Genomic DNA, 11,401 nt, shown 5'->3' with positions numbered 1-11,401 from the left:
ATACTTGAACGTGAAAATAGAAACGATAGAAAAGTCCCATTCCCAAATATTTGGAACCCTAATATAATTAACTTATCAAACACAAAGTCCACCACGCAATCAATCACCTTGTTCAATTCAATTCACGCTCCTTCCTTCCTCTACTCTCTCCCTAATTCTTCAAAATTCTAATTCACCACTTCAAACAAAGAAACCCAATTATTTCTCCTCTCTTAGTTTATGGCACAAAAGCCTCTCAAATCCCCAATCCACAACATAACAATAAATCGAATTTTGCACCATCTTATTACCCTAATCACATAGTCTTATTGATTTCCATTCCTTTTTTTTTTTTTATAATAATAATTTGTTAACAATTTCCTCAAGGTAATGGCTACAGAAGCGAGAGCGAAGTTCCAAAACCCTGATTTCCGACCCGATTTCCACACCGAAGAAAATAAGTTAACGCCGTCAACTCACGACGGTCTTCACTTCTGGCAATTTATGATTGCCGGATCTATCGCTGGTTGCATTGAACACATGGCAATGTTTCCCGTTGACACCGTTAAAACTCATATGCAAGCACTCGGTTCGTGTCCCATTAAATCCGTATCGGTCCGTCAAGCTTTCCGTTCAATTATTCAATCGGAAGGCCCATCCGCTTTATACCGTGGTATAGGTGCAATGGGCCTAGGTGCAGGCCCAGCCCACGCCGTTTATTTCTCCGTTTACGAAACTTGTAAAAAGCGGTTTTCACAGGGAAACCCTAATAATGCTGCTGCTCATGCTGCTTCAGGTGTTTGCGCCACCGTGGCGAGTGACGCAGTTTTTACGCCGATGGATATGGTGAAACAGAGGTTGCAGTTGAGTAATAGTGGTTATAAAGGTGTTTTTGATTGTGTAAAGAGGGTTATGAGTGAAGAAGGGTTTAGTGCTTTTTATGCTTCGTATAGGACTACGGTTTTGATGAATGCGCCTTTTACGGCTGTGCATTTTGCTACCTATGAGGCGGCGAAGAGGGGATTGAGTGAGGTCTCGCCGGAGAGTGTTGATGATGAACGGTTGATTGTTCATGCTACGGCTGGTGCTGCGGCTGGTGGTTTGGCTGCTGTTGTGACAACACCGCTTGATGTTGTTAAAACTCAATTGCAGTGTCAGGTATATCTATACCTATAAAAGTTATAGTTAAAATGATAATAATAATTTCTTGATTTTGAATTGCTTAATGTCTAGTGCATGTTTTTAAAGTTTATTATGTGAACAGTTGCCCTTTTGTGAATTAGTGTCCTGCCCTTATATGCTATATTCATGTGTTTGTGTTGTCAAGCGCATATTGCGGAAAATTATTGTTTGTTCAAATTTTTCTACGTTATAGCGACTATTTGACAACACTGGTTGTGACTTGTTAATGCGATAGTTATATTTGGCTGGAGCTTGGATGCTATTTCCATTGATCATTTCAGCTTGTGTTTTGGTATTGTTAGTTCCATGGGCAAATTCTGTGTGCTTCTGTGGGGTTTTCATGTTTGTCACAGCAGAGGCGGTGTGTATAAAAAATGAAGCCAATGGAAGTTAGTCTGGTTTGATTGGTAGGGGATTACTAATAGAAGGTTTGATAGTCAAATAGTTATGGTTTGGGTAGTTCAAATCTAACTATTATGAGTGATTTGGAGTAAATAGTTTTATTTTTAGCTATGATTTGTAGTATGGTGATATGGTGTTGATTTGATCTATGTAGTTGACCCTACTTAGTGGATAAAGGTTTCATTTTTTGTTTAAATGTGGTCCTTTCCCTTTAAATTGCGTAAGAAAAGGACCACGTTGGTGTAAGTTATGTAAAATAAGAGATCTTTTTGGAACAAAAAAGGGACCTCATTGGCACGATTTTTCCAAATAAGGGACTAATTAGAAAACTTTGGGGCAACAATTTTCTGAGTAGCATGTTAAGTATAGAGTTATACTCTCAGGTTAGAATTTGGCATATGTGAGTGAGGACTGAGTTGGAAAATAAAAAAAGGAGATTCAACTCAACAGACATTTTCTTAAGAAGAGATGATTGACAGACAAGAAACCAATAAAAATATGGTGAGAAGATGAGAAAGATGCGAGGTGTCTGTCCCACGATATACTGCATAAAGTTCACTGTTAATTGCTTTTATTATTACTAACACCTTATTTAACATACATGACATGTTTAAGACATGATAGGAACCATGTGCAGAATGGAAGAAAATACATATGTATTGATAAACTCTATCTATCAGAGGGCACATCCTCTGTTACTGTCTAATTCCTGAACTATATAGGAATTGAAACAACAATGAAGATGAAGTAATACTCTTTACAAGATGGAGATTGGAGAAAACTAGATAATACCTAAGAAAAAAATATATTCCCCCTTGATTGAGAGGGAGCAGCTCCTTGCTCAATCGTTAATTCCACGAGACCCCTTCCTTTTGGTTACCCTCCCTCCAAATAATCATTCTCTCTTCCCTACTTACATGATTCCTGCATCCACTTCGTCCACTCCCCCTCTTCCACGTGTCCATTATGTTTATTTCCCTCTTTCTCCTTCTGTCTCCCCTCTTTTGGACTCACCTGTTTCCTTCTTATCCCATACACATGTAGGCTTCAATTCTTAGGCCTATTTAGATCCTCTCTCCCCCGCCCCCTCGTTTCCTCACCTTCCATACACATGCACTATGCACTTATCTACCGTGAAACATGCATGATGTATGATACACAGAAATATACACACCAGTTAAAAAAAAAGATGCATGGCGGCCATCCTTCCACAAACTGTAAAAGTTTATCGTTGAAAATGATAATTGACTGCTAATAAGCTACACCTTGTTTACTTTTCACTACTAGTTTAGATAGAAGCATGATACATTACATGTAAATTGATAATTGTATATCACGTATACACACCAGTTATGAGAAAGAATGAAATACAGGGTGTGATATTTTACAATGAACCACATATTGTTTACCATTGGAAATGATAATTAACAGATTAATTGTGAGTAGCATCTTATTTATTTTTCAGTTTTATCTACAAGCATGAAATTTTATATATATACAACAGACCATTTGATGTATCATGTATTCAACTTGGATGCCTTCATTGTATGATTCTACTGTAGAATCTTATGTAGGTTAGCCGGTAAGATCCTCTTGTGCAGATTAGCATCCTTGGAAATTTTTATCATCTTCCATTGTTTCTTGGAAGATTATATTACAATTATATGATCATACACTAACTCAGAATAACTTAGTATGTCCTAATAAAGAAAAGGCTCCAAATTTGATTATCATTTCTACATTCATGTCATGAATTATCTTTTGATATATTTGTTAATTGTGTTAGAGCATTACGGTGTTGTTTGATTCATATAGTTACACCTGGTTGAGAATTCATTAATTGTTATTTTTGTATTGTGTGATATGGTGTTTTATCAAGTTTATTTTTTATTTGAACTTGATTTGAATTTTGATCATGTTTTGTTCATGAATGTTTGGCATCCTTGGGTTGAGAATGATGGTAAATCGTTTATAAAAATATTAAAGAATGATGGTAAATTGTTTATAAAAATATTAAAGAATGATGGTAAATCAAGGAGAATTAGGCAGGAATTTTGTAAGCCCGATGTTTCCTTTCCTTGGAGTATTTATCTTGACATTGGTTTCATGGTGCAGGGTGTGTGTGGATGTGATAGGTTCAAAAGTGGTTCAATTGGTGATGTTATTAAAACAATAGTGAAAAAGGATGGATACAAAGGGCTCATGCGAGGGTGGGTTCCAAGGATGCTCTTTCATGCTCCTGCCGCCGCTATCTGCTGGTCTACATATGAAGCTGGAAAGTCCTTTTTCCAAGATTACAATGAGCAGAAAGATACTGGGACTGTCACCTAAATAAAACCCTTAAGTTAGAATATTCATCATTCGTGGGTTTCACTACAGATTATTCTGTCTGTAACACTATTAAAGTGCTTCAAATAGATGTGAGCTAGCAATCCCTTCAAGTCCTGACTTCTGAATTCTAAATAATATGCAGAGGGCGGCGGATTGATTTACGAAGTGGGGACTTGTTTTCTTATACACATTGTTAGGTGACTCAGGTTTCATAATCATTTTTGTTTGTCTGGATTAGCTTTTTGCTTTGGGCAGAGCATTATTTATTCAATGGAAACACCTCTGCTACATGAACTTATTTTACACACTAGTTTGGTGACACTGTAATTTTAATTATGTGAAAGATTATTTGATATAATCTGTAATTTGAGGGATATCATTTCCTGTCACAGTATTTGGTTAGCATATATCTAATCAACTTCACTTACTAAGCTATTTAGAAGTCAGATTGGTTAAGCTATTTTCTTTTTGTGTCCATTACTTGTTTTCCATTCTCTTGTACAGGGTCCCGAGAGAGAAAAATCACGTTTCCCAGTCAAAAAATAGGGAAAACATCATCCGAGAAAAATGCAAAGCAAATAGCAAAACACGCAAATATAGGTGATTGCAAACATTTTCTTCCAACAATATATGCCTTCGTAGTCTCTCTATAGCATTAATAAACCATCACAACACAACCCATCATCAAACTCGCGACTCAACCCCCATGGTCTTGTGAGAATCTCTGCCGTTTCGCCTCAAGAACCACATCCCCACCATTAAATATTTTTTTAGTAAAAAATCTATACCACGTTTATCTAGGGCGCTACGGTTTTTTTTTTTTTTTTTTTTTTAATTTAATGGTTAATTTATTGATTATATATATTTTTTTTGTTAAAAAATGACAATCTTAATTTATCAAAATAACTTATTTTCACTATTTTATTAGCAACTAATATATATAAACACAATTAACAAAATTATTAAAATGATAAAATTCATCATGTACCAATATAACTAAAGTTGTAAGGTTTTTAAAATTGCATAAAATATTTGCAAGTATCAAAATATTTAAAGTGCAACATCCTAAAGTGACTTGAATAAAATGGACTCGGTCTGCTTTTGTGATCCGTTCAACCGACAATTCAAACCAACTCAACCCATAATATTTAGACTATTGACTCAATTATTTGTTGTTCAATTATTTAATTTTGGTTGACTAGTTTTTTAAGTTGTTTTTGTCTTTTTGATACACCAACTGTAACCCTTCAAGTTTTATAATAAATATTTTTTTATGCATTTGACTAATGTTAAATGTACACTTAATTATATTTAATTATTTTTAAATATAAATTTATTTTAATTATTTATTTTATAAAAATTATTATGAAATATTAGTAATATTGATATTGATTTTTATTTTTATATATTTTCTATGACATGATGATTTTATACATATTTATTGTGATTTAGTAATTAATATAAATTGTTTATGTTAATATTTATTTATTTTATCTTTTTGACCATTTCTATAAAGATATTAGAATTTTTATGTGATTATTTTGTAAAATAGTATAGTAATAATTGTAGTTATTATTTTGAATATGAGAATCTTAGTAATTAATGCATTTTAATTACTTTATTTTATATATATTAGTTTCAAAATATTAGTAATATTTTAGTAATGGAATTGTATTAAAAAAAGTATTAAAGAAATGAGTTAAATATGTTTTATGGGTTAAGCCCATATGGAAGAGTAAAAGCTAATAATAATAATAATAATAATAATAATAATAATAATAATAATAATAATAATATAATAATAATAATAATAATAATAATAATAATAATAATAATAATAACAATAATAATAATAATAATAATAATAATAAATAAATAAATAAATAAATAAATAAATAAATAAAAGGAACAAGATCCGATTCCACCTTCTTCTTCTTCGTACGTCTCCGCCTCCATTCCTATTTCATTCCCAACTTGAATTGTAAATTGAAACCCCTATTTCTCTTTGTCAAAAATCACACCTCCACCTTTTGATCAAGATTTCGGCCACCACGACTATCACCAATGAAAACCGAGACCATATTTGGACTCCACGAAACACTCTCTTCCATTACTTATGCTTGGAATCACCAACTGTTATATTTCAAAAAATGGATTTTCATCCTCGTCACGACTATGTTATCGAATTCCGACCAGCACGTTCATCGTCCTGAAAAAATAACAGCATTTTTGGATTCCTCTCGTCGAAACCTTCAAAAAGCACTACTCATTTGTGTGTTTCGGTGAAGTTGACGTCAGATCTGTTGTTACTCCAACACGTCGCTAAGACCTTTTCTAATAATATGTTTCACGACATTTTGAATATGTTTCTTCGTTTAATATTTTTATTAATTATCTAACGCTGATTTTTATGTCCTGTGTAAATTATCAGTCATGTTTCATTGACTTTGTAAATTCGTCGATGATTTTAGACTTGTTCGTTACGCGTAGTCAACATCTCATGGTTGCTGAAAATTATTATGGTCCTTATATCTTATGAAAGCATCAAATTGAGCTACGAGATGAGAGAGCGTCAGATTGAGCTAAAGAAGAATAATATGAGTTTCAAATATGTATGATAAGTGTGCTAATGATGTGAATAAAACAAATATAAAGAAATGAGTATACAAATATAATGAGTGTCACAGTCTATCCTTAGATCTAAGTTGTAAGGATGAAGAGTGTCGTAGTCTATCATCTGATCTTAGTTGAAGGAGGATGAAGCTCTTATTAATTCTAATGTGACTTATGCTTTTTCTTTTCCCAACAATTTGAAGTGGCTTGCCTTACAAGTCAAGGACACCACATTTTGTACCTTTGTACTTTTACTTATTTTTCCCATGTGGGAGGATGAATAGACAACATAAGTTCATCTTATCTTCTATGTTGTTTATCATATGACATAGAGGACATTCATCATCTCTTATGTGTTGTTTATCTCTTGACATAGAAGACATAAATTCATCTTTTCTTCAGTATTGTTTATCCTCTGACATAGAGGACACAAATTCATCATTTATTCAATATTGTTTTTATCATTTGCGTTTGTCCTTAAATCTGATTTAATTGGGATGAAGTTTCTATTTTATAGAGTCTTGATGTGATTGTTGCTTTTTGCTTTTCCTTTTACAACCACTTTGACCAGTGTGCCCTTCATGTCAAATACTTCACTTTTTTGTACCTTTGTACTTTTCTGTTTGTGTCAAATTTATTATGAGGATATCCTCTGCATCTATCCTCATCTTGAGATTGTATTCACCCTCTAATGCAAATGATTTTAAGTATGTTCATGAATGATCATTCTCGAATCTATGTATGTCTTTGAGATATGATTGTATGTATTACTTTCCAATATGTAACTGTTGGAATTTGGTGTATACATATTGACCTCCTTTTTTTACTTGTTAGGTAACTTTTTAGAATATGATTTGTAAAAGACATTCTTATTATCCTCTTGATCTATTATGGATGAGAAGTTTCCTTCTTGTTTCCGATACCTTGAAAATCACGATTGATGTGATTGTCTTACTTCAAAGACTTTTATATAAATTTGAACAATGTTGACATAGTGTTTATGCACTGTTTACATAAGACCTCATTTTTATATATGAGCGGATGATTTTTTCGAGTGTCCATCCATAGGTTATGTTAAGTACGAGGATGAAAGTTCTTATCTTGCTCATAAAAGTATGTGACTGATGTGATGTCACTTATATGTTTACTTTTGGTAAACCATGAATAGTGTGAACAACTTATCAATTTTTGTTCTCTTGTACTTTTACAACAATTACTTTTTCAATAATTGTGAGATAAATTTTTTGATAAATATTTATCCTCAGATATGAGATTGTGATGAATGTCCATCATCGGGTTTACCCCCGGATATAAGATTCTGAAAAATATTCATCCTTAAATTTTGATTTTTCATCCTCTAATTTTTATAGAGACACATCTTGACCCATAGTTTTTTTCGACTTCTTCCAAGAAATTTTATGTGTGATTGAGATGCAACATATTGCGATGATCATCATCGACTTAGGATAATCATATTTATATTTATGAATTAGTTTCTTCAATTCTTTCATTGTTGAGTTGATACAATGCACTTGTTTATGTGAGTGCCTTTAAGTTTGACCATTTATGTTCTTTCAACAAAAACCTTTTGATTAATTATTTTTTCATTACAAGATTAATTATTTAACTAATCAATTATATTAGAAATTATTAATTAAATTATAGTTATTTAATATTAAATATTTCATTATGTGTTGAGTTTTATTGTTGAATAAATCATGATGGGTTAGACCATTCTAGTAAGTCTAATGAAAGGTCTTTTTCCTCAAATATTTAGCTTTTTAATTAGTATCCATCATACGGTTAATCTAATCCTGAATACTTAGATAACAATAAAATTGTATTACAAAAAAATGATTATTATGATTGTAAGAAGAGAGATCAAAATCATCGATACATATGGATTCACATATAACTTAAGAAACAATAGTTCATATTTAAATATTATATTATTAGAGAGTAATTTTAAAGTAGTAGATTCTTAGTGAGAATATGAAATTTATTTTTATATGTTAGATAAGTGGGAGTGCATTACATAAATTATAAATACTTAAAAATTATAATTCTTATATATTGCCATATACTCTTGCGCACATTATAACATATAATGTGCTCTACGAGACCTTGAAAATTAAGTCTCATTAAATATGTTGAAAGTTATATAAAAATTATTTTAATCTCAGTAAACATCATAATTGAATGCTTATGTCGTTGGAAAATACTTACTAATTCGTTGACATACAATTATAATGTACTTCTCTTTTTATTACCAACATGCCACACTTTTGTGAGGTCATTAATATGCAAGTAAAAGTACAATATCAATATTTGTGTTATGATTGTACTTATGACTAGATGTAATTACTCTTATAACAAGTTATGCCTATATGTAATTATTATTCTTATGTAATTACTATTCTTACTGTGCTTATAAAAAAAAAAAAAAAATAGATCTACGTATATATTATACGTTTATGAAATTAAAAATTCGTTGGCAAAATTACTAATCATAGACTTACGAGTACTATAACTCATCGTTTTGCTTAAAATCATTTGGTATTTTGAGTTAATGGGAGTTTATTATAGTATTTTCAAATATTTAGGTCATTCTAACGTCATCATTTTTGTATAAAATGTATGTCTTTGACATGTATGATTTATTTTCTCTATTAGATATAATTTCTCCAACATTAAAACTTATTTCTTTTTGGACAATGTATGTTTTGAATATAATTAAAAATATAGTCTTAAAATTTATATTCTCTTAAGAATTAATTATAATCATCTAAGTGAGAGATCGTTTGATTAATTATTTAATTAATCAATTATGAATTGATAATAATCAATTATTATTAATTAAATTATGGTCAATTAATATTAAACTCTGAAGTATGTGTTGGACTTTTGTTGTAGAATGGATTATGATAGATTAAATATGAACTATTTTGTTAAGCTCAATGAAAGATCTTTACCATCAGTTATTTAACTATTTAATCGTTATCATATTAGACGATTAACCTAATCCTTAATCTTAAAAAACTCTAAACGACTACTAGAAGATAATGAAGATAATTCACTGATTTATTCTATTCTCTAAGTCGATTCCTAAATATAGGTCGTTTTTAATTATTCTTGATAAATAAATATGCTATAATATCGTATCTATTATAAACATTAAAATCCAACATAAACCTCATCACCTTGTTTTTAAGTTTGCTTGAGGATAATTTTGCTGTGTTTACTACTTAATATTTCTGGTTGGGCATGGTTTTTTTTTTTGTTTTTTTTGTTTTATACTCAATTGGACACCGTTCCTCACTCTAAATTTTTATTATAAAATAAACACTCACATGAGTCACACCGCATGTACTGTGGGAGGCACGCTCGACCTTTATCCACCTCAACAAAAGGTGATATTTATATGAATTTTTTACTCTTATATCCCACCTTTGTACTTATAATTCCATAAATTATTATAAATGTTAATATATTTCTGACTTATATTCATTTTTTTTACCATTTTAATATTTTCAGATCAAATAAAAAAAGATTTTTGAAAAACTATTTAGAAAATTTTTAATATAAAAAAGTTTATCAAATAATCCAAGGAACATAACCGGTATAGGAACTACTAAGGGTACTAACGAAATAAGAACAACAACTACTAATTCATCAGCTAATATATTTCCGAAAAGTCAAAAACTAAGTGATAAAGGTTGTGAAATCTTCTAAGATGTTAATTGGTAAAAGGATTGGAGTTGGTTGGATGTATTTACCAAAATAAGTCAATCCCTTTTTTGAAATACCCGCATAGAAATATACTACTGACGTAAGTAAACTAATGCAACAGTAGTATTTATATCATTTGTGGGTGCAGCTAATTCTCCATGAGGTAACTTTATAATTTTCCAAGGCAAAAGAGCCGCTGACCAATTCAAAACAAAAATAAATAGAAACAGAGTTCCAATAAATGGAACCCACGGACCATATTCTTCTCCAATCTGAGTTTTGCCTCACGTCTCGAATGAATTCAAGGACATATTCAAAGAAATTCTGACTGGACGTCGGAATAGTTTGCGGATTTCTAACAACTAGAATAGTTGAAATTAATAAGATAGCAATTACAACCCAAGAGGTAATAAGTACTTGAGCATGCACTTGAAAATCCCCTATTTGCCAATAGAAATGTTGACCTACTTCCAGAGCAGATATATCATAGAATCTGTTTAATGTGTTGATGGAACATAATAGAACATTCATATTGTCCTGCCCTCTTAAATAAAAATATATAACTTGAAAGGGAATTATTTTGATTCAACCATTTCCTTATTTTACTTTTACTTTCATTTTCGATTTTGAATACCTACGAATTACAAAATATTTTTGTTTATTCTTTTTATCTTTTTATTTTTAGACAATTTTCTAATGGTATAATAACCGATTCCATAAATCTACGACCCCCAACCAAATCTAAAACTTAATTTATCTTATTATTAATCAAAGATTTCGTATATAGCTAGAACGACCCTCACAAATTGCAAAAACTAATTTGTTAAGAATTAATCGGATTGAAGCTATAGCATCATCATTAGCTGGAATCGGAATATCTGCCAGATCTGGGTCACTATTTGTATCGATTAAACAAATCGTTGGAATTCCCAAAGTGATACATTCTCGAAGAGCCGTATAGTCTTCTTGCTGATCAACAATTATTACAATATCTGGTAACCTTGTCATATATTTAATGCCGCCCAGATATGTTTCCAAATGAGATAATTGTCTCTTCAACATAGCGGCATCTCTTTTTGGAAGAGAGTTCGGTTTTCCCGTCTTTTGCTCCGTTCTCAAGTCCCTGAACTTACGAAGTCTAGTTTCTGTAGTATACCAATTCGTT

The 11,401-nt window shown here is 31.1% G+C and overlaps 1 protein-coding gene across 1 annotated transcript; it reads left to right on the top strand.

Moving 5' to 3' along the window:
* LOC101498009 (uncharacterized) lies at positions 1 to 4,354 on the top strand. Its single transcript, XM_004490603.4, has 2 exons — positions 1 to 1,137; positions 3,679 to 4,354. The coding sequence occupies exons 1-2, from the start codon at positions 370 to 372 to the stop codon at positions 3,892 to 3,894; spliced, it is 984 nt and encodes a 327-aa protein (XP_004490660.1). The 5' UTR covers positions 1 to 369; the 3' UTR covers positions 3,895 to 4,354.
* The last annotated feature ends 7,047 nt before the right edge of the window (positions 4,355 to 11,401 follow it).

The sequence above is a fragment of the Cicer arietinum genome, chromosome 2 (assembly GCF_000331145.2).
Source record: "Cicer arietinum cultivar CDC Frontier isolate Library 1 chromosome 2, Cicar.CDCFrontier_v2.0, whole genome shotgun sequence".
Lineage (NCBI taxonomy): Eukaryota > Viridiplantae > Streptophyta > Magnoliopsida > Fabales > Fabaceae > Cicer > Cicer arietinum.
Note: the sequence above shows the minus strand (reverse complement) of the source record. Positions and strands in the feature narration are given on the sequence as shown.